This window comes from Oreochromis aureus, linkage group 12 (genome assembly GCF_013358895.1).
Source record: "Oreochromis aureus strain Israel breed Guangdong linkage group 12, ZZ_aureus, whole genome shotgun sequence".
NCBI lineage: Eukaryota > Metazoa > Chordata > Actinopteri > Cichliformes > Cichlidae > Oreochromis > Oreochromis aureus.
Window position 1 is genome coordinate 16,980,003 of NC_052953.1, and position 27,947 is coordinate 17,007,949.

The window sequence follows — 27,947 nt, forward strand, 5'->3', positions numbered from 1 at the left end:
AGACTTAACTGTAACAGGGCTTGTGATGATGCTGAAGAACATTTTAAGTCTGTAACTGGGACAGTGTTCGATTCATTCAGCAGTTGCGATATGCACAAAAGTAAAACACACAACTGTATAAATACATAAACAAGATCACAAGAAAAGCTGCTTTTAAAAACACTACCTTTATTTCATGAAATCCCCACACAGGAAATTAAAGTGTAGCCTTTACATGAATCGGAGCAAAGAAGTATACGGACAAATCTTTAACATGGTACACACAGAAACCCACCATTTTACACACCACATACAGTTCTCTAAAGAATGCACTGTCACCGATATACAGGTTAGAAAATCTCAGTGTTGCACTTACAAAAGAAAGTTTCAACATTTACTTCGCGTCAAGCTAAAGCCCATTTTTTAAAACCACATAAGTAACCTAGAAAATGTTAGCAGTGCAAATTGTTTTTAAATAGGCTTTTGTGTCTTCAGTGTTCTCTTCAGTTCTGCAGCCCATTCAGTAATAATATTGCACACCCATTATACACACACACCTGCAGAGCCAAACATTTGCTGACATGCTACAGATTTTAAAGTGCTAGCTTGGAATTAGATTGAGAGCCAGCCTGCAAAAATATTTGGTTCTAAATTCGTAAGTAAAAAGAACAAAACAAAAAATCTTATTTAGGATGCAGTTTAATTTAGAGTCAGCTGTGGTATTGCGATTACAGGTCTTGTATCAGGATGCTATAAACTACATGAGTGTGCTGTGACCCTCAAGTGGAACAAGTACATAAACTAAGAACCTGAAGACATTCAGTTTGTTCTGTGATTAAGAATACATTCTGTGATGGAAATAAAACATAAAAACTGCACTGCCAATTCATAAATGCATAGAAGTGTTTCACAAAGATGTTGAGGACTCAAGTGAAAATAAACATGTAAGGGGGGGGGGTTCAAAAAATAAAACTTTGCACCATCAGAGAAATTAAATATTTCACCTTGAGACTAAACATTTCTATCCAGATAAAATTAAGAGCAAATTTCATGTTTTTAAAACCAGAAACAAGAATGTCTCCCAAAAAAGGCAACTGAACCAGGTAACATCTGCTTACAGTAATTTCCATTAAAAGTGATCTACAAGCAAAACAACAACCGATTATATGAACATTTGTGTACTTTATTTCACCCAAAATAATATACTCTGGATTAATCTGTACATGGAATTTAAAAAGCAAACAAGAAATCAGCTTATTACGTGACATGAAAGAGAAGGCAGATACTGCACTGTTAGATGGACAGCTGTAAATCAAATCAAACTAGTTTCTGTAAGGAAAGGTACAGTAGTTAAGGTTTTCCAGGCCTGATGGACAGAGGTAGGTAGCATTGAGCCTCAATCGAGGCCAGAAACCTGAGAAAACGCACACACACCGATGACCCTAACCCTCCAGAAATCAAAATATATATCTATACACCCACATGTACAAGCAAACCCAGGTGCAACCACATACAGTATGCGTGTATACAAAAAACAAATCCGGTTTCCTATTGAACAGTCTAGTGTGCTCTTAAAATAAAAAAAACAAAGCCGATTCAATCAAAAACAATCAGCCACTCTGGTGTCTGATAGCGACACATGCTACACTTGCAAGGTTTTGACAGCATAGCTACTCAGTGTGATTTGTGATAGCACTTTTTGTAAGAACCTGAAGAGCCTTTTTTTTTTTTCTTTCTTAAACTAAAGGCTGTGAGGCCACAAAGACGTGGGTTGCAATCAAGTCAGCACCAGAACCAAAAAAAGCTTTGGCTAATATGCTTTATTTCCACCAAAGCAGTGCCTAGTCAACAACTAGCTCCATGCCTTTGAGTTAGACAGCGCTGCTGGGTCCTAAAAGCTAGCCCCAAGTTTGGATCCATAGTAAGTGGCTACAAAAGGCACTACTGCAAGAAAGTTAGGTGATTCACAGATGTAGCCCGAAAAACAAGACTCCCAACTTTTATGTAATGCCATGCAACATTTGCATCAAAGCTGTCAAAGCTTATGCTGGTTCTCAAAAGCATCAAAGTAGAACTGGCACTGCGTCAATGGCGAAGAGCCATTTGTGACTTTGCAGCTGTCAAACAGACCTCAGTAAGTACCTGGTGTTCTGATACCTTGACAGTTTTATGGTGTTTAAAGTCAAATTGTGCTGTGCAACAGAAGTGAAAGCAAAAAAAACAAAAAACAACAGGAAACACAAAAAGTCTCAAATCATAGTAAATACTCCAAGGTTTACATCTGTTAGTGAAGGTAGCTGTGAGAGTGTACTGATAGCTGTGTATCGGCAACGTTTACACTAAGTAGTGATCCAGCTGTGAAGACTAAAATTTATTGTGCAAGACTCATTTTATTGTGCAAAAACAGCTAAACATAAGTGTGAAGAGGAGTAGCGTTTGTGACAAATAGTAAATAAGTCCTAATACCTATGAGACCAGTGTCTGATCCAACTATCCAACTGTACCTACACTAAATCCTCACATCCAGTATTTATAATTCCTGTGCAATGTCAACATCTGCTTGCTAGAGAGAATTCATCCCTTTTCTAGAAAAAAAAAAAAAAAAAAAAAAAAAAAACAAAAGGCACAAAGGAGCTAGCTTCAATTAGCTACAAGGCTCTCAGGTCCACTAAGAATATATCTACACCTATGCTGCTACCTTAACGCAAATGGTTACAGAAAACAAGCAAATACAAACCACCCACTAATTGAAACAAACACTATTTAAACCGAAACCTGAAAAAAGAAAGAAAAAAAAACAATAAGGAAAGTAAGATCGAAGGCGTTTAATGTTAAAAGACTCAGTTTGAGCAGTTAATCATAAAACCAGGTCCAACACAATAACCAGATCCAGAGACTTTGGTATATAGAGAAGACCTTTTACATCTATACTGACTACCGAAGACCTCTGTATGTGGACACTGATATTCAGCGTCATTATCTTAGTGTGGGTAATACATTATACATGCCAACACTGGGGGGGGAAAAAAAAAAAAAGGGCCAGTCCCTGGCAGGGATCCCATTTCCACATTAGGACCAAGTGCCCTAATCACATCTGCCTGATTTGACCTTCAAAAATGGTCTCAATTGTATTCCATCACCCTGTCATAAAACCTGCTCTTCCCAGAACACGCTAAAGATGAAATGGATTCCAGGCTAAATGCACTCCTCAGAAGGCCAGTCTCTTACTGGCAAGGAACTCTTCCAGCTGAACCTTGCCGCTGCCCATGAGGCCAAAAGCCGGATACATTGTTCCCGAACAATCGACCTGCCTCTCGTAAAGGCACCTCATGGTGTCGGCATCGTAAAAATACACTCGGCACGCGTCATAATCTAGGCATACGCCCAAGCGCTGGGGCATAGGAAGCATGCGGTTGCCGGGGTCAGCAGACTGTGCGTTTGCTGTGGAAGAGCTGGACGATGAAGAAGCCTTAGGAATGATGAGTTTGCCCATGCCCAAGGTGATGAGGGTGAAAGGCTGGGAGAGCTCATAGCACGCATCTTCACTGCCGCTGTCGTGCCCGCTGTCGTGGTCATACCTGGTAAAAGGAAGGTAGCGATAAAGATTTGTTTTGCACTTGGAAAGTTTACGCAGAACTTTTATTAGATGAACTCATGAATTTCAGGCAATTGATATGGAGGAAACATCTAAGTACTGTCTGAACACTGCCTGGTCCTGATCAATTTGCATGTATCACATAATTACCATAGAAGTCAAATTTATTTGCATTATGTAATGCTTCTCTTTACATGGGCTAATTTGCTGAAAAGGCCAGGCTTTGTCTCAATAAGCTCTTTAAGAGTTTATACTGGTTCTCTTACATCACAGGATTAGGTATGGCTCAAATACACTTGGCGCTATACTGCATTTGTTATGGTTAGATTTGTCACCTGTAGACCTTATGCCTATAGATTATAGCAACATGAGGGGGGGGGAAATATGGCTGCACATACCTTGGGCTGCTGGTATCTCTCGGATTGTGAAACCATTCAATCAGCTTTGTGTCGGAGGCCACACCAACTTTAACCATGTAGGAGTATGGTTCCACCTTAAAGGCCCAGTAATGTCTGCAAAAAACAAAACAAAAAAGTGCAATTTTTTCACTGCAGAAACAGAAACAGGAGGTTATGATGACCAGTTTGCCCATTCATTCACTAATGTCACTAATGGGCTCATTTGTACTAAACCTACAATTAAACCTACTTTGCACTGACGAAACAAAATCTACTGCTCAGTGAGATTTTTGTATCAAGTCCCAGTGTTGGTTGTTGGTGTTTTGCATACCTTCCCTGAGAGATGCCCGTGTCCCCAATTATGTAATCTAGTCCGATGTAGCTGCCTGTCTGCACACGTTCGGCTGCGAGCAGGAAGGCCATGCCGGCTACGCTCTCCACAGTATCCCGTCTCTTATTTAGAATGAGTCTCTCCGTGCTGAATCCACACTTGTCACTGAACAGGAAACCAAACACTGCATGCAAAAATACAGAACAGAAGAATTAGATAAGTGAGACATAAAAAGGGTGAACAAAGAGGAGAAGAGTACACTGAAATCAGAAATATGAATGGGGACAAACAGACCCAGTTTCACAGTTCACGTTAGCTCACGTAAAGGGAATATTTTCTCTATTCTGTTACTGGGTAAGTGGCAAAGACTGACACAAGAGGGCGCTATAACACAATCTTAAAATGTTACATAAAGAACTACAAGTACCACCATCATCATAACACCATGAAGCAGAGAAGTCTAATGAAACCATGTCCCATATTTCTCATCTGGCTGCAATTAAATGTATTCTATAAATAGACTGAAGGCCAAAGGCCATGCTTACCATACACCAGGATACATGTAAGCTAACATGATTATGCCGGTTCACTCAGCCATTCTCTGCAATCTGAGGCCTACACTGGGGAAGACCTAGTTAATTTGCATGCGTCTAGGGAAGTCCTTTAAACAACTAGGGCATGATGATCATATTCGTATAAGCTAACCCAACGTGTTAACAGACAGCGAGGCAGGAGTTTTATGCTGTCTTATTTAGCTTTGCATTTGTTTCAAATATTGCACCCAAGCTGGTAGATTCCCCATTTGAGTATGATAAACTTTGTATCGCTGATGTTGAAATATGTATGCAAAGTGACCCGAGCCGTTTCCTTTCTTTAGATTTTATATAAAGAATTCAATATTGTCTGTGCACCCTGACATCCAAGAAATTCAACTGAAGGGTTATACACCATAAGTTCAAACCCATAGGTGAAATCCTTGTCTAGTTATCGCATTCACTAAACTTTCAGATTCTAAACACCTGACCTTAGCCTCAAGTTCACTGAGATGCAGATTTGTCCAAGACCTTCAATAGAAATGCCCGCGGTATCAACTTATCAAAGGTTCAATGTTGCTTCATTTTCAAGTTATCGCGTTCACAAACCTGAGTGTCCATGTTTCCCACCTATCCACCAACACCATTAGCCTTTAAAGGCTGAGAGGTAAAAACTAAAGACAGTCCGTAGACTATACATCCATTACACACAGGAAAAGGAACATGGTCTGATATCATTTGAACTACTGACTCCACATACACAGTGACACAGGGTGACTTTTCCCTCCAGACATTGGATGCATGAGTCAGAAGCATCAGGAGACCATCTGTTAAATTTGACTGCGGTATTACAAGTCCTCAGCAACTATTTGTATTGTAACATCAACACTGAATGTGTCATCATGCAAAAGTGTAAGGTTGTGGGGGGGAAAAACAAAAACAACAAAAAAACAACATGTTCACATGCAGATATAGAAGTGGGTGTTTGAGGAATTTGTCTGACATAAATGGTTATCTTTAACCATTTGTACAAATCCTTTTTTTTCCCCTCCACACCTTCTCTAACCCAGAATCTGAAGCCACCATCTGTTCTTCCAGCCCTAAAGAATGCAGCACCCCATAATGGGGAGGAAAAAAAGGGCCAGTATGCTTTGTGCTTGTCCATAGCATTTCTAAGGAAACCGTTTTGTGCGGTCCTCATTGTTTGGGGTCTGCAGAATATTTTAAGAACAGTTTTAGTGGAAGATACAGAGGAAATATCGCAGAAATTATCCAACTCCCTCGATGCAGAAGGCAGGTGCAAGAACTCAGACTGGATTTCTTATTTTTCCAAGTTTATTTAATTAGAAGAGTCAGTTAAAAAAATAATTTAAAAAAAAATCTGGTCATTGAAGTAGTAGAAAAAAGGTTAATAAATTTTTACTTATGTTTGTTATCGATCTGGTATCAGTGGGTCTAAGGTTTCCCTGATCTGACCAAACAGTTGAATCATAATGAATCCCTAATTTTTATTAATAAACTGAGTTTCTATTACAGGGGTCAATCGCTCATCCTGCTTTAAAAATGTGATACAATACTGATGAGTAACCAGGTAAAAACTACAATACTGACAGTCAAGTTTGCTAAGAAAAACAATCACGTCATTGGTTTACAGATATTTTATGCTTTTGCTCCTGAAGCTAGACATCCGACAGGCCTGTCTGTGTTTTTCTTGCCACAGCCAGGGGGCAAATAGGAACAACACTGGATGGTAGCATTATTCAAAATTCCTAATAAAACATGGATGCTACCATCCATTTATTAAATCTTGAAAGAAACGATAGCTCATACAATTCATGCAGCGTGAAATTAGTTTCCAGGTAGGTTTTCAGGCTAGCTAGACATTTATACAGTCCTTTTGGTCAAGATGTCATGTAAATGTCAACTTAGGAGCACTTAGAACAGGCAAAGTTTAACATGTCAATGTTTGACATGTCAGTCACCTGCTTGGCTGGGGGGCAGACAGTGTTAGCATCTCATAGGAACATCAGGCTGTCTTAAACTGAAGCTGTTAGATCATAAACAGCTCCTTGCAGGAGCTACAAGGGTGTATATATGTTTTGTCTTCTGCATTTTTCCCTCCCTTGCTTGAAATTCCACCTCATTACTGACGCACACGGAGTCCATCCATTCGGTCTCACACGAACCAGAGAGCACAGGAATGTGGACGCTCCGATCGCACAACAAAACAACACAACAACACTTATCCGCGAATCAAAACGCAGGCCTATCAGATCGCAGGGGGATGCAACATGTTTACAGCTGATTTTGATACAGGCTCCTGGCATGACGGAGTGGTGGAATCTGGAGATTTTCAGATTTTAAGGATGACTGTCATTTAAAAAAAAAAAAAAAGAAAGAAAAAAAAGGCTCTGCAAACCTCCTGACTCCTGAAATTATAGCATACACCCAGAGAAAACAGCCCAAAGTGAGGAGACTAACACCTTCCAAGCAGGATGTAAATCAAAGTGATACAGTCCCTTACTGGGAAGGCTCCATTTGAATTCAAGCCCAGCAGATGGCTGGAAATGATAATCCTTTTTAATGAATTCCACCTTGCATCTTTGAGGAAAGCTTAAGAATGCCAGCAACAGATGCAACTGCAGGTTTCTTCTCCAAGCTGACATGCTGTATGCCATCCACTCCCACGCACACAGACAAAAGCTATATTGGTTTCAGCCATCTGAAACAAAAGCCATTACTATGGTGATAAACTACACCACCACTCTGGTTCATTACCTCCATCCTGCATGGTATAAGGAAATTCAAAACGTTTTAAAAACAATGGAGCATCCATCATTTTATGATCTCCCTAAAGTCGAGCACAGCGTTCAGCACAGACGTGCTTTGAGAACTAGAGGGGATAGAAAAAGCTTAGCTGCTGCCAGAAAGAGGCCCAATAACAGGGGTTGGTCCTCCAGTAGTCAGCGTGGCAAGTCATTAATGAGCTCAGCATCAACAACAAACAACAGCTTGAATTGAATAAGTCTTATAAAAGTCACCGCATTCTTTAACACTTTCACTCTTCTGTCTCCAGCAGAAGAACCAACACAGGATTGAAGGGAAAATACAACAAATTTTTAACTGTCAAGAATAAATTATGTGTCTCAGGCTTACCGGGTGCAGGTGGCGTGTGGAAGGTGACCTCAGGACTGTAGGGGCTGAACATGGAGTTCCTGGAGCTTCGTACTCTGAAGGAGTACAGACTGTCAGGCTCCAGGTCACACACCACGGTGCTGGGGCCGTACACTCTGTCTGTGGCCCTCCAGACACCATTGTCCTCACCGTCTTCCTGGGATGGGGACTGGCCTGGGCCTCCAAGTCTGGAGAAAAATCATATTTTTTTCCTTCAAGTATCTGAAACTCATCCGTGGCGCTACACATCCCTCTACTCCCAAAGTCATGTTTGCACTCACCTGCGGTACTCAAGCATGTGGTGATCAGTAGGTAGGTGGTCATCAGAGAGCCTCCAGCAGATTGAGGCCTCATTATAGACTCTGCTATTGGACAGGTCAATCAGTGGTGGGTCTGGAACTGGAGAAGTGTAAAGAATAGCGCAAAGGAACCAGTCAGTATAATCAGGTGAAACGACCATCATCACAGGCCAAACAAGTAAACAAGTAGAAACTGTGCAACCAGGAAAGCCTCTAAAATATAGCATTTAACATCTGTTATGAAGATTTTAAAAACAATGACAAATCCGGGGAAGAGCTTGTTTTGTCCAAGTTTAAAAACAAATCTCACATGCAAGACAGTAATTCTGGTACATTTAGGATTTGCAAGACAACAGATCATTCAATTTTATTTATATAACAGCAACTTGCAGTCACCTAAAGGCACTAAAGACGCATATGAATTTGAGAAACAATAAATAAAAATACATGGCAATAGCAGCCAATTTACGTGCATTCTAATCATGCTGAGCCCTGTATTTCAGCTACATAGCTTGGGCTTAAGCAAATGAAGCAATGCAAGTATAGCTAAGATTAGCTTTGTCAGGATCAAGACTATCCACTCAGGACAATGGACTATCTTGCATAATGAAGCTTAAGAGTTTTTCCCAGACTCACAGCCAGGAAATGCACTTACACCCAACTCAGCTTCTTTCCCTGACTGCACTTTGTTTCTTCCCATCCATTTTCTCAACACATTCATTTCAATTTCCTGCTTGTGTTGTTAACCCATCTCTCCATGGCTTTACGTTCACCTACATATTAACTGCCTCTGGCTTATGCTAGAGGACAAACCCCTTGAAGGATTCCCTCAGTTACACTTCTCAGCTAATTTTTTCCTCCAGAAACAATCAAATTACTGTAACCATGTAGGTCACAGCTCCTCTCCAAGATCAAAGCATTTCTCTGCATACTTCCATCATCCTCCCAGTGAGAGTTCCCCTCATCCCTTTGGTTATATTTTCCCCCTCTAGTTTTCAATCCTTCCCATTTTTGTCATCTTTCCCCCACAATAGTAGATTCCCCTCACTGACCAGTGTCACCACTGCTGTTAAGCTTTCAAAGTCACTTGGCTAATCCAGAGTCTCCAATTTATTTCTCCCAGGCAGCTCTCCTTTATGAGCTTGTGTAATCTTAAAGCACAATGTATTAAGAGTTCTTAATGTAGATTAGCATTAACCAGGGAAAGTAAAGAGTAGCCACCACAGGCCCTCTTTGATAAAAAAAAAAAAAAGCCATATGCTACCCTGACAAATAAGATTTTATGTTTTCACCTGTTCAAACAGATGGACAAACAAGTGAGGACCAAACGGGGCAGTCAGCCATCCGACTCAGCAGGAAGCCCTCGTTCAGTGATTCGGAAGAGAAACACTATTGATCATGTACATTACAGCTTACACTGCAGGGAGCTACTCTGACTCATATTCTTTATCATTCCCCTGCTCCCTGAACTGGACTTTCAACAGCTCCCACTTCAAAATCTTTAAGCTTTGACTTGAAAAACATCCTTTTACAGATATGAAACATTGAGACCTCTGATCTTAGCCTGATGTTTAGCAGAAACTCCAGTCTGAAACTGACCACAAACGGGCATTTACACTTGAGACAAAGCAGTCTTTCACATCCTTTTGAGAAACAGAGCTTGGAAGGGGTCATACGCCACGGTATGGCCATAGCTGGGTTAAAAGGAGTGAGCACAAACGCATCGTTATCCAAGGGATGACGAGTGCACTAGAAAACAGACAAGACAGTCACTGAACAAAATCCAACATGGGAAGCATTACACCCCAACAATCCTTCTATAAAAAAACACTCAAGTGTCAGCCTCAATTTTTTAAAAACACAGTCAAGTACAGTACAAGGATGAGGATCCACCAATAATTTAGTCATTTTTTTTTAAAACCTCCTTAAATTTAATTACTGCAGTATACATGCGCACTCAGCTTATTTTCTCATGAGCTTGGACTAAAAGCAACACTGGCTCCTGCAGGCCTTTAATCTAAAGGCTGCCACCAAACTGCTGCATGCAGCACTTTTCTAAAAAAGAAAATGCATCACTGCTGCACAGGCAAAGAAAGTCAAATCTGAAATTTAAAGGACGTTTTTAAATCAAGCCGAGGACTAAGCAAATAAACTCTTTAAAAAATATAAACATGTTCGCTTAAGTTTTCAAACAGCTTCACTGACTATTTAAAAAGAAAAAGCTTTCCAGCAGCATTACCTTCACCCCTTTATACTCCTGTAAAAAAAAACCAGAATCCAGTTCTCTGCTCTTGTGGCCTTCGTACAGAAACTTTTTCCTACACATTTTTATGCATTCATTGTTTTTAACCTCAGTAAATTAAAGCTGGCCCATAATCAGATTATAGAGGAGATAATAACTAGATCGTTATCCAACCGTTCTTCATGAGTCACAGAAAAACAGACCATTTTTCCTTCAGTGTCTACATCGAGCCAGCGGTAGCCTTTGAGACGTCTCACATCACTGATTTTCAACAAACCAAACGGGGCTGCTCTTCAGTGCAGTAACAAAAGCCCATAATCACAAATTCATGTCACCAACGGTCACTGGAACAACTGCCAGCTATTTAGTTGCACTAAATAATGTTCAGTTGCCGTTTCACTGAAAAGCACCGAGACCTCAGTGCTGTCTAAAAATATCAACATTCAATCCCTCGATATTTACTCTCTAGCACTTTGTCTGAAAGAACATCTGACAATCAGAGCTAAAGCCTTTACTGCCACTGAAGCAGCTCGTCAAATTACTGCTCTCAGTTTTCACGATGGCCTCAAACACCAATCAAGTGTCACTGCATAACTATGACTGAAAGTCCTGTCACAACTTACCATCACTATAAGCAGTGGAGAATATCAATACCACCTTCTCTCAGTCACTAATACGTATTAAGTTGTCAAGTTAGATTAAAGAAAGTAAAGGGCACGAGGAACGAGCCTCTCCCAAACAGAGCCAAATGTCAAAGCATGACTCACAACAAGGCTGTGTCCAGCTCCAATTTGATCATTAAGGCAAGAACGTAAGCAAGTCAGACAACGTATAAGACTGACATGGCTACCATGACGACAGCTATTGGTTTGCAGTCTGAGGACATCAAGTCTGCTGCCTTTTTTTTTTTTTAAATAAATAAAATGTGGCTAGTTGTAAAGCTGACAGAACCAGAGATGATTATGCATACGTACAAAAACTATTAAGAATGACTTTATTGATCCCACGGCGGGGAAGTTTTTGCGTTACCTCAGCTCAGGTACAGATAGAAGGAAAATACGAAACATACAAATAAAATACCAACAAATATAAAATAATGCACTATATACAACGGTAGCATACACAGTATGTGATTATGGATATGGTTGTGGAAATATGCAAGATATAAACTATAAACTATATAGTTATAACACAACTATTCTACCACTACTATTCCTAAGTAAGTAATAGATATCTATTAGTATAGACATGTACACACTAAATATACATATGCATACATATACCTATACGTATGGGGTTGATCCCAAGTTTGAGTGTGACTCAATGTAGCAGTTGAGCCAGAGTAGCTTCTGCAGTTTTTCTTCACATATGTGTCAGATAAATGTCAAAGGGCATCATCTTTTAAGGTTCTAGCGTTGCCTCTGACTGGCCTCTCACTGAGCTTGTGATCATTTGCATTTCCTTAGGACATTTTTGCAACCTGCACAATAACCTGCATGCACTTTGCATAAAAGTAATCCAGGTCACTCCTTCACAGATCTTTGAGTCTCAAAACTGGTGAACAGATTTAAAAACAAATCTTTCAGATCAATATAGAGGGGTTAAGTACACACAGCTTGTTCGATTATGAACAGTTAAGTACCTTTATCAGATATTTAAGACATTTTTTTGTTTGAGTGCTTTAACACCGGTATAGTCTTGCTTTGAGATCAGTCTGCTACGACTTACTGTTTACTCATTATTTTGAGGCTGTGGGAAGACAAACCTGAAATAGGTCAGAATGATGTCAGTGCAATTTAAGAAAGCATATATATTCAGCCCTGGGAAACTTCTACCTGAGCAGCTTTCTGACAGAAAGCCTTTGTAAATCAGCAGACCAGAACAAACCACCAACATCCACAGTCTGTAGTCATGGCTCTCATTTTGGCTGCCTACAAATGACCTCTGACCTCTTAGCATAGCACAGTTTGAAGGGCTCTGCATGCAACAACAAAAATCACTTATTCATGTTTTAACCAAGTTGATTTGTAAGGAAATACAACGGCAGGGCTCTACATCATATCGCCACATTTTGCCATGATCTGGAGGAGCCACAAACAAAGCCGGTCTTCATGCTCACAGATAATAGAAGCATAAATGTCACCATGTTTTCTTTCATGAACTGATGGGATCACTTTTTCCTGCCGTGCACGCTCAAGAAGCTCGCCGTTTACCACCATTTTTCCAGAAATTAGTTTGACTGAGCACACCAAACCCCTGAAAACTATATTTACAAACTATCCTGTAAACAGATTAAAATTTTAGTGCATCAAAGTCAACTGAAACTGGGTTTAAGTCAGAAATGATTCATTAAATGACATTTCTGCCAATCTAAGTGTCGCCTTTACTCTGAAATCATTTACCTCCACCAAAGCACATCTCTTTAAGCAGCATTTCTTCTCTGGACGTGTCCAGGACAAACTCATCAAAGCAGGGGTCAGCTGCAGGGTGAAAGGTCCTCAGAGACTCTGTGGCTTTCTGGATCCTAAAACATAATAAAAACCTCATCATTAAGGTAAGATTTTTAATCATTTACTTCTCTAAGGTCTGTAAGGACACAAAACAGCAACACTATTCACAGCAGACTGCCTTCATTGCCCTAATGTATTTTCAATCAGTCCTGTACTCTGGGGTCATCTGGCTATTTTTATACAGTCTCTCATAAGCACAATGAAGGATTAAAGGCTGAATCTTTGTCATCAAGAGTAAACTGGACAAACTATCCTATCATGCCTGTAAGAGAAAAAGGTTCTAGCTTACAAAAGCTGCTCAAGGAGATCAATTAGTGAGCTTAAAGTAGAGGATACTGAGGTACACAGCACTGACTTGGCACTGTGGCACAAGTCTTCTTTAAACTGTCCTTGAGTTTGGTAACCTGTGGCTCAGTAACACGTGGCTTTGTGACACATTTCAGTCACACAAACATTTAATCTGATTGAATGCAGCACAAAAATAAACCAAATCTAAAATAGACAAAATCCTGCTTATGGCCTCTAGAGAAGAATAAAAACTGTATTGATTCAGTTCAGATTTCAAACTCTGCCTGGTGAAAAGACTAAAGTTACTTGTAGTTTTTGCGATTAATCGGAGTTAACTATGCACAGTCGTGCGACTCAATATTGTAATCGTTGGACAGCCCTAACAATCATATTTAGCTTCTTCATTTTTATTAATGTATACTTGGTTACGTTATTCATAAATTATCACTTTGACAGTATTTGACTTCATAACTCTGTAGCTCATATTTGCTTTAAGTGCACTGCTCAACTATTCCTTCACAAAAGTGTAGCTTTGCTCACGAATAATATATAGGCAGCTTTTACTGCTCACCATTCGCATCTCTAAGCTTTGTTACATTATAAAATCATTTCTATTGTACTTTTTTTCCCTAAATGTTATCATTTTAAAACAGATGACTGCAGTGAAGATTATAGTTTTCTGGTTTCTGAACCTTTCCATGTGCTCCTGCTGAGGGACTGAATCTCTCTACAGATGAAATATGTAAATGATGTAAATCTCACCAATTTGCATACCTAACATGCAGCTGTTTCGCAGTCTGCACAAAACAGGATTGATCGGTTTCCTTCAGCACCTCCTGAGCGTAGCCCACCAACCCACTGTTCTCCAGCATACCTTGGTACTCCTCCACCTGGGCAATACCATTTATAAGTCCATTATAAGTTTGTTACAATTGTGACAGCATCCTGAGAAGTCAGGCTCGTTTTTTAAACATCTAGAAAAGTTCAAAGTACTTATTATGGACTTCATGCAAATATGATGCATGAGATAGAGAAATCAAAGTCTCACCTGGCCTCTGAGCTGCTCCATGCGACGGTTACGAGACTGCTCAATTGACCTCAGCATCTCAGATTTTCTCTCTTGCAGAGTCTCAAACAGACGCTCAAAGTGCTCGTTGGCTTGACGCTCTGCTAGCTGGCCATTTTCCTTTAGGGAGAAAACAAGTTTCTCATCATGTTAAACTGACAGTATTCATTAGATGCAATAAGCAGACATTTCTTTAGGCCAGCCTGAGTGCAAGTCATTACCACTATGATCATTTAAGACAAAGCAGTGGGCATTGATTCCTCACTTTCCACTCGAGACTGTTGAACGAACCTAGACTAAATTCAGCTGCAGACATTCAACATTTTAAACTCATCTCATCTAAGCCATTGTTCGACACATAAGTAGCAAACATGAATGCATTAAGGCCTCTGTTTAGTTTTGAACAGCATAAAAGTCACTCCCATTTATACTCAATGAGACAGAAGCATCAATTGCAAATGAAAAATTAAAAGCATCTAAAGCCTAACAATCACCTATTGGTCACACACCCAGTGTCCTTTACAAACTGAAAGCGTGGGTACGTTAGCGCTCTTCATCTATGACCAACATCAAAGTAAAAGAGGAACCAGCCGAGACACTAAAAACCCAGACTTGCGTGAGGGAACCAAATCCTGCGTTTCCTTGTTTGTGTGGTTTGCATACTGTTTGTTTAATGATGCTGCTTACTCATACAAAGACTGTGTGTAATTGTTCGACTCAGGCTGCTTTCGACTGAGCAGTATTAATTTTTTCTCTGCATCTATCAACAAGAACTAACAGATGCATTTGTTTTGCGTTATAACATCATCAATTTGACTAGATTCAAAAGGTCTGAAGGGTTAAATTCTTCGAGAAGGAGGAGCAGGTTTATTAGCACAAACTGATTAGAGAAATGCTAAAAGTGTGAACAAAGTTCATAATACCTTCATAAATGTTATAAAAAGCAGTTTAGTGATAACCCGCCCATTTATTCCATCCCGAGTTACTGATCCTTTCAGCTGCTTCCTCATTGGTTCACCACAGTGGCCAGATCTACATGTTTGACTTGGCACAGATTTTACACCACACGACCTTCCTGATGAAACTTTCCCATTTATCCAGGATCCAAATTTGTTCTCCTCTCCTCCCAGAATCAAACCCGGCATCTTTAACATGTAAGTAAGTGAGTGAGTGTGTTAACCACTTCACCATGTAGCCACCTTCTGCTCCTTATAGATTTAACATTGTCCAGGGATTTTGCAGAATGTGATAAAGTTGGAATTGTTGATATAGACATTTTGTGTGCACTTTGACGGTCAAAGAACCTCAGAGATGATGCAATAACCATAACCCAATTCCAGGTCTTTCGAGTCCAAGTTAAACTTAATCAAATCAGGTCTTTTGCCTCTGACTACGACTGATGATTGAGGAAAAAAGTCTGCAGAGCATACAGTAACAAAGGATCTGAGAGATACAGCAGCATGAGTCAGCTCTCTCACCTCAGTCTTATTGATGAGCACCTCAAGCTCAGTAATCTGAGTCCTGACCTGGTCCTCTTTGCTGATGAGGTAATGGATACTCTTGGCCAGCTTCTCCTGGGGAGGGAGGAAGGGAAAAAGAGTCAGCAACATTTACAGTGAGCTTCACAGAGCCTTATACTTGCTGGCACATACACAAGGCATGAGACTAATAACACAACCTTAAAATACATATTTTCTGGGAAATGAAAACATTAACAGGCACCACTTTAAAAAGAAAACACTTTGTAGTTTGAGACGTTCATCAAAAATAGGGGTAAAATTAGTTTATTCCTGATGGACATCTCCGGACACAGTGACGCTGCACTTCTGTTTAAAGAAATGATAACTTACACAGGTTTCTGGGACTGATCAGGACATCTGATACTCCTCCCAAGAACTCAAAGGCAGTGCACACAAAATCACATTGAACAAATGGTCTCATTAAATGTTAAACCCCAATATGTTTGTATCGACACAAACCAGCATATAGAATTTCACAATCTGCCTCGACTAAGCCCCGTTAAATAAATCCCTTTAAGCAGGATGAAGTTCAGGCCAACAACACAATTACTATTAAATGCATTTTAATTAAAACCTATTCTGCTGATAGCCAAATTGTGCTTGAGGAGTGTGTGGTTGCTGTGACAGCAGCTGCCAACACAATCTCATGACATTTTCATCTCCACGTGAACTAAACAAAACACTAAAATGGATTGAAGGTAATCATGCTGAAAGGGAATGCTCTCAAGAGTTTGAACTCAATTAGCCAGCCTGGGTTTAAGTTTCCAAACAGTGACTGACATCTACAATGTGTGCATGCTAGCACTGGAACAGGTCAAGCATTAATATTACAACAGCAGAGGAGATGAAATCCAGGAACAAGGCGGTGTGTGGCCCACTAAAGAAAAAAGCTGCCTCTGAACTTCTTTTGTTGCATACTTTAGCGATGACAGGGAGCGTGGACAAAAGGCTTTTACTTGAGTCCAATTATGCCAGCACCAAACTTCTGCACAACAATCTACCTTTAAAGGATTCCCAAAACCTCAAATCATTGTTTTATCTTTCACTACAGTTTACCTAGTCATTACCACTTTTTAAATAATAAAATTTCAAGTGTACTGACTGTGGGGGGGGGGGGCGTAGTGAATGTGTTACCTTGAGGATCTTGTATGCACTGCTCATGGAGGTGACTTTGTGGTTAGCATGGGATCCTCCAAGCTTACACAAGTGACACACGGGACGCCTGCAGACCTCACAGTACATGTTCACCTTCTCCATCTCGTGCTCCGGGCACATGAGAACCTGTGAGATTTAGGAGAAAACATACATTATCGCCCCCGAGAACACACTTGGTCACAAGTACCACTTACCTCTCAGTTACATAAGCTACAGAAAAACAAGGACTTAAAATTAATCCAAAGAATGCATGCACACATTAAACTGCACTGTGTTAGACTGCAGAGTTACAGTGTTGATAAAATGTTGACAAATGAAGTGAAACAGGAAGATGAGCTAAAGCCATTTAAAAAAAAAAAAAAAAAAAAAAAGTGGTAGACAGCTCGATGAACCATTTCCTGATGGGTCTTAAAATAGAACTCAAATCAGCGCTCCAAATGCCAAGATCCTCATCAGAGGCTAAAACAGCAGATACGTCACTCCTCAATGAACAAGGAATGCAACAAATACACAAAAAACAAAAAGAGAATGCAAGTTTGTGTTTCCAATGGACATTCTAGACAAACACTATACAATAGGAATGTATAGACATTTAAAACAAGCTCTGGCTCGAACCAAGCAGTGCACAGGAGTCCAGCTCCATTGCTGAGGAACTGTCCTCCATTCCTGGGTGATTGCAGCGATCAAGGTTGTGGTTTACTCTGATGAATTCATTAACCCAGAATGTCCAGGTCACATTTAACAGGAGACATATCTGTGCTACTCTGGCACGGTGCCACAAAAAAAAAACAAAAAAAAAAAACAAAAAAAAACGTCCACAATGCATAAGTACAGGTAGGAGGTCCTCTGTCCAGTCAGATTTCCACTGAGAACAATCATATCGGAAATGGTGCTCTCGTGGACATGGAAGTCTGCAGCAACAGCTCGGACAGATGCCAGCATCCAGCATGCCAATAACCTGCCCTCGGCCAACTTCACTTAACCACGCGAGTTTGTGTTCAGTAAACAAATTACCAATCCCCAGACTAAAACCGAACCACAAGAATTAAAGACCAATCACAGAATTTGTTTGGGTTTTCACATGTTTTAAAAAACAAAAAAAAACAAAAAAAAAAAAAAAAACAAAAAAACACCACACCAAAAAAAAAAAAAAAAAAAAAAAAAAAAGAAAAAATGGTGCAAAACAGATTCAAATGCATTTTTTCCAGATAAAACTTGCACTTCTGTTTTTTTGACTAATATATGACACAGGGACCAATTTTAATAGTTCTGAGTGTAAAGTATGTTTGATTCTGTTTCTGAGTTACACCATGCATCACTGACCTTTCTGAGTTTCAAAAAGTGATTAAATATAGTTTGATCAGCAAAGTTTGGCTTAAAACCTAACTTTCTGTATAGCAACGATTAGAAAACCAACACAGCTGGTAAAATTCACCATGTTGCGCTCAACCTATAACATGGAACTCACATACCTCCATTCAATCAAGTAAGCAAAAATCTATCAACTAATGTTTAACTCCGTGATAACATATCTTGTTAACTGTTCATAGTTCAAAGTTGTTTTGTTTATCGTTTATAACTTCGTGAGAACAAACTAACAGCAACGGAGCCACACTCACCTTGGGCCTAAAATTCGTAGTGGGACCAACATACTCGTGCTGGGCTTTGGGTGTGCCCCAGGGGTGGTGCAGCTTGAAACACTCGTTGCAGTAGCTCGCCTTGCAGTCCATGCAGCTCTTTGTTGCCTCCTGCTGTGGAGGCTTGCAGATGTTGCACATGATGGCGACGGCTGCGCGTGCAGCCTGCCGGTAGCGCTCCACGATGTTCTCCAGGGTGAAGTTTCGGAACAACATGCTAATGCCCCGTTCGCCCAGATCTATGTCATGCTGGCAGCCTGGGCACGGGATGGTGGTGACCCGGGGAGTCACAGATCCTCTACGCCACCCCGGAGAGGAGATGGAACCTGGAGGAGAGCAACGAGGGGAGAGCACTGAAATGAGCTTCAAGAATAGATTCACGCCTCGGGACACCCATTTTCCAGTCTTGCCTGAGGCCCTATTTTATTATGTGAAGAACAATGTCCTCCAATTTCTAATTACAGTCAATTAACAGCTTTCAAGATGTTCTAGCACGGTTTAAAGATAAATAGATTCGTTTTGAAAAGCAAATTCACATGACTGAGCTTAAAGCAAATCTGACGTTACAAATAGAGCCTCAGCATGTCTCTCTTTGTGCTTTCTTTCCACAGTGACAGCTGCACAATTGAGGCATGGCTGTATTGGGGCAATACACCCAGCAGCTGTCAGGGGACAAAAGTCCACAAAGAAAGACCATCAAGGGTACTGGAACAGGTTAAGGAGTGACGTTTGACAGGAAAGTCAGCATCCTTGGAGCTTAGAGAATACAGTCTTAATAAAAAATGCATTTCATTCAACACTTACTACATGAAGGAAGAATATTTTAAGTGCTCACAATGATCTGGACAAAGGAAATAAATCGATTTCCCTTAAATGGGTGATTGGCAAAATAAAGATGAAAAAACAAACCACATGATTCAAATAAAAATAAAAAACAAGCAATTTTAACTAAAGTGCACTGTAAGACAAAGAAAATAAGCTTCCAATGAAAATTTCAAGCAACTGACATGTCCAGTTCAATGCAGGAACACTTTTCACATAGCACATCTCCTCTTAAAGCAACATTGCTTTCAAGAGTCTCACAACATCGTGCTTGTTACTGATGCAGCAGCATCAGAACAAGGCAGCAACACGGTTACACGAGATCACGTCACAGACACAAGCAGGGTCTGTTAAAGAAAACATCGTCACCACACTTAAAGCCAGCGAACTGACGTCAGAGCACGCAAAAATTAATAGATTGCTTCACGTTTTTGAGGGACAGGGGAAGCGAGGAGTGCTGGATTTATCTCTGTTTGCAAGCCAGTATTTCCGCTCCGTTTCCGAGGACCTAAAAAATTAAATCAAACACTCCTCAGGTAAGCAAAACACAGGAAAACGATTTGAAAGCACCACTTCAGCAAAAAAAGTAAGGAGGGGCAGCTGAGGGAAAAGCGGTGGCAGAACAGCAAACACACTGATGTGATGTGTAGCCATGCTGTGTTTTCAGATGTATCAGTGAACACTGACGGTGCACAACTACGAGGTCAGATCTGACTGACCACAAACTACAGAGCTTTGTTTACCACACAGTTTTTCTCTACCTGGATTTATTTAACATAGGTGAAGTTTAACATTTTGCTATGATGTTACAATGAAAATCTGAGGCTAATGATGGAAATGAAGATGGCATGGTCTTGTTAAAGACAAGCAGAGTCAGTGGATGACAAGTCTGGCAAAGAAAAAAAAATTAAAGAAAAGCCTTCATACTTAAACGAATGGTGCTGAAGGTCTTTATATCCTGCAAAGACTGCACGTGCGTGTCATGCAGACACACTGACTCAGGTTCTGGTTAGCACAGAAGGTGTGAGCAAACAAGGCCCACAGAGCAGATGCCTGAAGCCAAGAGTGTTTGTGTGTTGATTTGTGGATCTGCAGAGGGAGCAGAGCCAAAGGCCAAAACTGACGAGTCATTGCAAAGAAAAACTGACCTTTTCTTTTTCCATCCTGTCCAGACCTTTAGACAGTATAATCCTGAAACCTACCATTTCTTTTTACCCCCTTAAAAGGTTTCAGATTATCAGGATACGCTCTGGATGTTTAAACTCACTGGCAACTTTATGAGGTACACCTATTTAACTGTTTGTTAATGCAAATAGCCAATCAGCCAGTCAAATGGCAGCAATCCAGTGCATTTAGTGTATGAAGACATGGTCAAAAAGATCTGCTGAAGTCCAAACTGAGCATCAGAATTTGGAAGAAAGGTGATTGAAGTGTTAATGTAACAGCTTTTGGTGCCAGATAGGCTGGTCTGAGTATTTCAGAAACTGCTGATCCACTGTGATTCTCCCACAAAGTTATCAACAGAGATTACAGAGAACATAATGTTACAACGGTAACTCAAATAACACAATTTGTTACAACCAAGGTATGCAGAAGAGCATATGTGGATGCTGGATGGTGAGTTCACTGTACTCACTGTAGTCACCAGATCCCAATCCAACTTTTGGGTTGTGGTTGAACAGGAGATCGTCGTGCGTGTGAAGCCTGTTTGGTACCATCATGTCAACATGATCCAAAAATCTCAGAAAGGTTTCCAGCACCTTGTTGAATGCCATGGAGAATTAAGGCAGTACTGAAGGCAAAATGGGTCCAATTCAGTACTAGTAAGGTGTACTTAATAGAGTGGCCAGTGAGTGTATACTATAAAAATGGTTAAGTCTGCAGTTTATGAAATATTTATTTCTATGAGCAGATATCCAAGGCAGATTAACAGGACTCCAATTAGTACAACTACACTTTGTTCAATATGGAAATGTAAAATATTAACTTAATACATTTTCTCCAAGGCCGAAAAAAAAAAATCAAATCAGCTCCCATTATTTTTTTGTACTTTTGTTTTGTTGTTTTAGAAAGGGCTTTGCGACACTACCGGTACATTATTTTTTTTCAGTGTTCAAGAAAGAGACGCCGACTCTGCTTCAAAGCTGAGAAAATAATTGCACCTGATTAAAAACATCCACTGAGCATGTTAAATAAACTTCATTAGTTAAACTAAAAGGGCTTGTGTTAGTCTTGTTTTACTTTGCTGGCAATCTGACACTTAATTCATCATGCTTAAAATAATTAGAGGTAGGCTCAAACAGGTTTGTGTTCCTATAAGTGGTTTCTCAAACACTCATTATTGTCAGGTCAACCATAACGAGTAAATTAAAAGGCAAACATATCAGGAAATAATGACCGTTAATAAACTTAGCAAGTCTAAACATACTGTATGCTTTTTTTTTTCCACTGTGTGTTTAACTTAAGAGACCTACAGTTCTCCATCCCTGTAAAGCTGCTTTAGTTGCTACCGTGATTTATCGAATAATGTAAGGCTTAGTCCACACACACACACACACACATTCTTGTTCCACTTCAACTCCTAGGAAACTTCCTTGCCCCTTTCTCACTAATTTGAGCTCCTTTCAATTCCTTTTTGGTACGAAGCAACCTCTCTGTCTGGGACACTACATCCCTCCCTCCCTCCAATTCCCTTCTCTCCATTAGGCACTACTTTCTTTTACATACTGACTCATCGCTGGAGCATTTCATACCCGTTTTAACACTCAAGTTTTATGCTCAGTGGACATTTTTAAAGGTCTTTTAAACCAGATATTAGTCTGAGTGTCTAACAAAGAGTTAAAAGCCTACTTTATGGTATTAATCACAGCAGTTCTTCATAAGAACCTATTTTATATCTGGTGTGAGTCTGTATGGTCGTGTAAACAGGGCTAATGCAGACTATGTAAAGAAGAGGTTGAACCAAACTAGGGTTTCACAGGGGTTCTAGTAACACTGTACTCACTACTACAGCTACTCAAAACACGGAGCCCGCGTCTACCTCGACTTCCAAACGACCTTCGCACTGTGGCTGCAAGCAATGAACAGAGAAGTGAGGTGAGACCAACAAGGAAAAAAATATTTTAAATGAAACAAAGCATAATGTGAAGTGATGCGTGAATACAGATTTTTTTTGATACGACACTGGAAGAAAAAAAAAAAAAAAAAAAAAAAAAAAGTCAACTTATGAGAAAAGTGACAAAAATGGTAATGCAGTTCAGTGTAATGTAAAACATTTAAAATACATTTTGAACAAAGTACAGTTAACTCTTGATTTATGCATTATTACTAGACAACTTGTGTTAAAGGAGAGAGAAAACTATACATGACTGGACTAAGAAATGTGGTCCTCATTTTATTTTTGGCCTAGAATGTGTATTAATAGCAACAGTTTGGCTTATGAAAAATATTTCTTGCCAATTCCCGTCATGTTTATATGCCAACTATAAAATTTAAAAAAGGAGACAGTTAGCTTAGCTCACCATTAAAATTAGACAAAGCTAAAACCACTTTCCTACCAGCACCACTTACAGCCTTTTGCACAGATTTAAGGGAGAAATCTTTTTTTTCCTTTTGATGATGTTCAGACACCATTTTGCTCTCAACAAATTAAACAGGGATTGTCAAAGAGTAAAGGACAGATATTTCATTCATCAAGATCCAATATGGGATTTAAAAGTTTGCTTAATTTTTGTGCGATGTGTGAGATTTATATTATAAACCATATTATATTATTTTTAATTATTGTAAGGTTTACCTTACATAATGAAGCCTTTTGAGGCAACTGTTGCAGTGACTTGGCACTATATGAATAAAACTGAACTGAGATGTTGGCTGAACATTGATATAAACTGACTGATAGCCCTAATTATGGTGGCCTATCACCATGTAAAACATTTGACTAGGCTGACTGTCATTTACCTGTAGGCAAAGAATCAATCATGCATATGCTAAACAGTTTCCCTGGACACCAAAATAAATTAATACTATGGAAGTTTGTTTATGCCACTGGAAAGAGAAAATATAGCCATCCATAAGAAAAATTTTAGAGAATGTAAACTTTAGACTTATGGGTGGAAATCCGCCCCCCCTTTTTCCAGTGGCAGCTCTGAGCTAAAAACATTAGCATCTTTAGCCAACTAGCTAAAGTTAGCTAAAGACGCTACCAAAGTTGATGAGTTACCAAAATTAAGCTGGCTAAAGTCTGAAACATTTTACATCTCCCTTAATTTTAGAAGCAAGTGTTTCCAATAGGAGCATGGAAAACATACTCTAATAGAAAGCAGGTAAGCAAAGCTAACCATCTCCTGGCTGTAGTTTCGCATCCAGCATTTCACTTCTAAAACACTGACAAGAAAACAAATTTGCTTATTTCTCAACATGTGACAAGATTACTAAAGCCAACTCAAGCCAACTCAGCCTTCGCCAGCTGATTCTTTATTGAGGGTTAGCAGTTAAAGGTTAGCTGTGTTTATAGCCCCAAAGCTGGGAAACGTCATGTTTTAGTAACCGCCTTTTTCAGTCACAGTACAGCCAGGCTTGTCCAAGCTGCACACTGATAAATATAGCCTTAAGTCTTTTCTTTCTCTCCCTTCATCTAATCCCTCAGTCATTCCTCCCAGGCAGGTTGCATCACCATGGCTACCAATGAGCTCAGCTCCCAGTATTGAAGGCACTCGGAGAGTTAGTTTGTTCTGTTGGGAGTTAATGTGTTAATAATGCACTTCAAGGCTTCCTTCTTACACTCACTGGAAACCTGCATTGATGAACAGCCTTATTAAATAAACATTGATAATTACAAAACCTTTAATAGATCATGTCAACCAAATGTCACTGAATTTACCGTAGTTAATGCTGTGCATTGACCTGAAAGGAGGCAGTAGTCATAATGAGTCCAGTGGCTCTGTGCACAACCTGGACTTTTGCAGGAGCTCTGATTTGTTTACTCAAAAAGCAAGATTTGATTATTTCCTGCGTCAACAGATGCAGTCCTGCCAGTAAGGAACAAACTTGAGCTGAACAGGGAGACTGTTCAAGAGCCCTGCCTCAGTGGTTTTGAACCAGCGCTGAATAACTCGCAAAGAGTTCACCTCAGTAAACTTCGGTTTTGTTAGCGCTACCCTTCTGATTTTGACAGTGTTCCAAGAGGAGATCTTGGTTAAACATCACTTGGTCTCATACAGCGCGAGTTACTGAATAGCCATAATTGTAAGAAAGTGAGTGCCCACCTTTATGCACAAGTCTAAATCAGTTCATAAGTAAATAACGGAGTGTAAAATCAAGCACTGTAAACTTGATTTTAATCACTTCACAGCATAATCACTCAACATGTTGATTTGGGGTCAGCCACTGATTATGCCCAAGCGTCATCTTAAGGAAAATATTGAAAAATGCATTTAAAATGAAAAAAAAAAAAAAAAGCACAACTAAAGCTTTAATACTAGTGATTTAAACACATTACATTCAACCCTACATCTCGAATGGTGTCCCAGTTCAATACAACACACTAATAAAATACTGAAATAAAAGATTCAGCTGCACATATGGAGATTTTTGGCATTTTAAGGCATGCATACGCTCTCTGGTAGACATCACAGCTGCTTGAATGTCACAATTTACTCGATTTTCATATTCATCCTCTCTTTTTTTTTTTTTTTTTTTTTTTTAATATAAACGTAGGAATTGCACAGTGAGACATGATTAAACTCTGCAGATTTTAAACATGCACAATCTTTCCCAGTCCCATTATTCCAGCATGAACCCACGAACTGCTTGGAGTTCGTATGTAGCATTTAAGTCAGACACAGCCCGGGTGATGTCAAGAGCGCAAATGAGACAACATCTTTCTGAAAATGGCCTCCAGCCCAGAGCTCTCAGGAGCCACAGAGGCGGCCTTGTGTCCCACCATGCCGTTTTTTTTTTTTTTAGGCTTAGACATTGACCCGCTTGAGCCGGACTGCAGCAGTGCAACGTGCTGTGCAGAGAACATAAACATAATTTAGCCACCTGCGCCCGAACGAATCTCAACCACAGCTTTCCTCCCAGCTCAGCTTGGTTTTAAGAGTTTAAAATAACTCTAAATAAATTAAAAAAAATGAGCTTACAGATCTCCTTTGTTCACCCATGTGTACATAACACACACACACACACACAGACGACTGCATATCCAATTAAAGGTGTAGTGAAAATGATAGCTGCTCTTCTTGTCATTACTTTAACATTTCCAAATGTGTTTGATGCCCCGGGGACCAATGGAAGGCAGACAGTGAAGATTAGGGCCTGATGGAGCTTGTCAACATTTCTTTTCTTTTCGAAGACAAAACTAAAGTTCGTCGACTTCCTCTTCTTTCTCTCTAATGAGGCCTGCAGAAGCAGACGGGATCTGAAGAAGTGATGAGTGACGGTGTTACGGCTGAGTAGTAAAATGATTAAAAATCATTTCTCAAAGTTTGTTCTGCATTATCTAGGACAAGAAGAGGAGGGGAGAGCGGCGTCTCAGGCGCACTAGCACCCAAACGTCGCACAATACTTTGCCTATTTTGAGTCTCTCCCAGTTTCCATGAGTCTATTCACACTCAACCATTAATTTGCATTGGCTAAAGATTTGCTTATTGGTTCATGAAGCCCTCTTCTCAGTCACACTACCTTTTTTTTTAGCCTTCGGTTTTTATTTGTGTCACACTTTTCCTTATTTGAGAAGCTTTCTTTCCCTTTCTGCAGAGGAAAATCCCAACACCTGTTGAATGCAGCCTTTTGACGAGAAGCAAAAGCAAAAGATGAAGTTGAAGGAACTAGGAGGAAGATGTTACAGGAAGTTGGCATTACCAATTCCCTAGGAGTCACCACAAATGGTCGACCATTGCATTTTGTGTTCTGATTATTAGCTTCCATCAGGCAGTGCAAGAGCTCTCACTGTTCCTGCTAATGCCCTCGATACACAAGCTTTTAAAAACCTAGAGAAATATGAGATTCAATTCCCCACACCATAATCCTTCCTGTGAAGCTCCCTTTTAAGTTAAGTTAACAAGCTTTGGTTCCTTACCCTGAGACCCACCTGATCTCACAAGCCTGTCCAGCCTCTCCATGGAGGGGGAGGGCACCCTGGACCTGGGGCTGCCCGGTAAGGAGCACTCAGAACCGGCATCAAAAGAGTCCTCATGGTTCAACATGAGCAGCTCTCTCACACATTTGTGGCAGACGCTGTGCTGGCAGGGCAGGATCAGCGGATGGGTGAAGAGCTCCTTGCAGATTGGGCAAATCAGCTCCCTCTCTATGTTCTTGATCGGGACCTGATGATGGAGAAGGGATAACTGAATAAACTAGATTTCTTTTTAACATTTAGAGGAGTTTTCAGACGGCGCAAGTGCTGTCAGGTACACCGAACAAGACAAAAATAACTTGGAAACAAACAAGCAAAAAAAGGTGAACAGAAAGACAGAAATAGCATCACAGCTCAGAAGGATACAGATCTCTTTGATTCCCAGACAACTACTATAATGAAGATGCTGTCTGCAAATCTGAGCAGTTTTGCTGTGTCACTGCAGGTGGAGAAATGCACTTTAAGGTGGGCACACTGGGGTGTAGGTCTGGCGGGCAGCTATACTGATTTCAGTCACTCCCCTGACTATCACAATAATGGCGATCCGCAGTGTATTTAACATGTTAGCGATAGATTACATAAACCAGGATTAAGCCCTGCCAAATATAGAGAAACAGTGAAACGCATGAATCCAGCAGCTCACGTTTCAGCACATTAAAGACGATTACGAGCGTCTCTGCAGCCGTCCTAAAGCGACAGATTGGTGATTTATTTCAGGTGGCGTGATGAGACATCCCGGCGTAATCAATCAATCCATCCTCCAGCTGCTGGTGGTGCTTGAACAGCAGTAATTTAGAGAAAACACTCACGTGTTAAATACCCAGAAGGATAAAGGGAAGTTTAAACAGAAAACAGTGACCAAGCCTGTTTGAAGCGAGTCACTACGCAAATAAATAAGTGAAACAAACGCTGGAGTCAGCAATGAATGGAGACTGGTAACTTTTAACAATGCCCAGTCCCAGCAGCAGAGGCGAACAATGACGAGTCTCACACACACACACTACCATGAAACTCACTTTTCTCCAACTTACCCCGTTTATGCTGCTACGCCGCATCTCTGCAGACATCCCGGGGGAGAAAACGCTGTGTGAGAGACTTAAAAACACCTAACCCGGCGTGTTGGCTCAAGCTAAAATAGCCGAACTTCTCCGACGCGACGTGAAGATGCCGACAGCGACGGCTGAGTGAATTTAAATAGAGCGACGCTGCTGCGAGAGTCTGCGCCGGCCGCCCGGAGTGAATCAGCAGCCGCTTCTCTGC

At 40.3% G+C, this 27,947-nt stretch overlaps 1 protein-coding gene across 2 annotated transcripts; it reads right to left on the minus strand.

Moving 5' to 3' along the window:
* Positions 1-148: 148 nt before the first annotated feature.
* trim36 (tripartite motif containing 36) lies at positions 149-27,940 on the minus strand. 2 transcript variants are annotated; one of them, XM_031760331.2, is made up of 13 exons: positions 27,719-27,940; positions 26,643-26,877; positions 18,710-19,053; positions 17,070-17,216; positions 15,894-15,989; positions 14,398-14,535; positions 14,124-14,239; positions 12,954-13,075; positions 8,292-8,409; positions 7,993-8,198; positions 4,304-4,487; positions 3,973-4,086; positions 149-3,557 (listed from the first exon to the last, which is right to left on the minus strand). In XM_031760331.2, the coding sequence occupies exons 1-13, from the start codon at positions 27,752-27,754 to the stop codon at positions 3,188-3,190; spliced, it is 2,226 nt and encodes a 741-aa protein (XP_031616191.1). In that variant the 5' UTR covers positions 27,755-27,940; the 3' UTR covers positions 149-3,187. The 2 variants fall into 2 exon arrangements, with proteins under 2 accessions (XP_031616191.1, XP_039477223.1); XM_039621289.1 differs by having other exon boundaries at positions 26,631-26,877.
* Between the last annotated feature and the right edge of the window lie 7 nt (positions 27,941-27,947).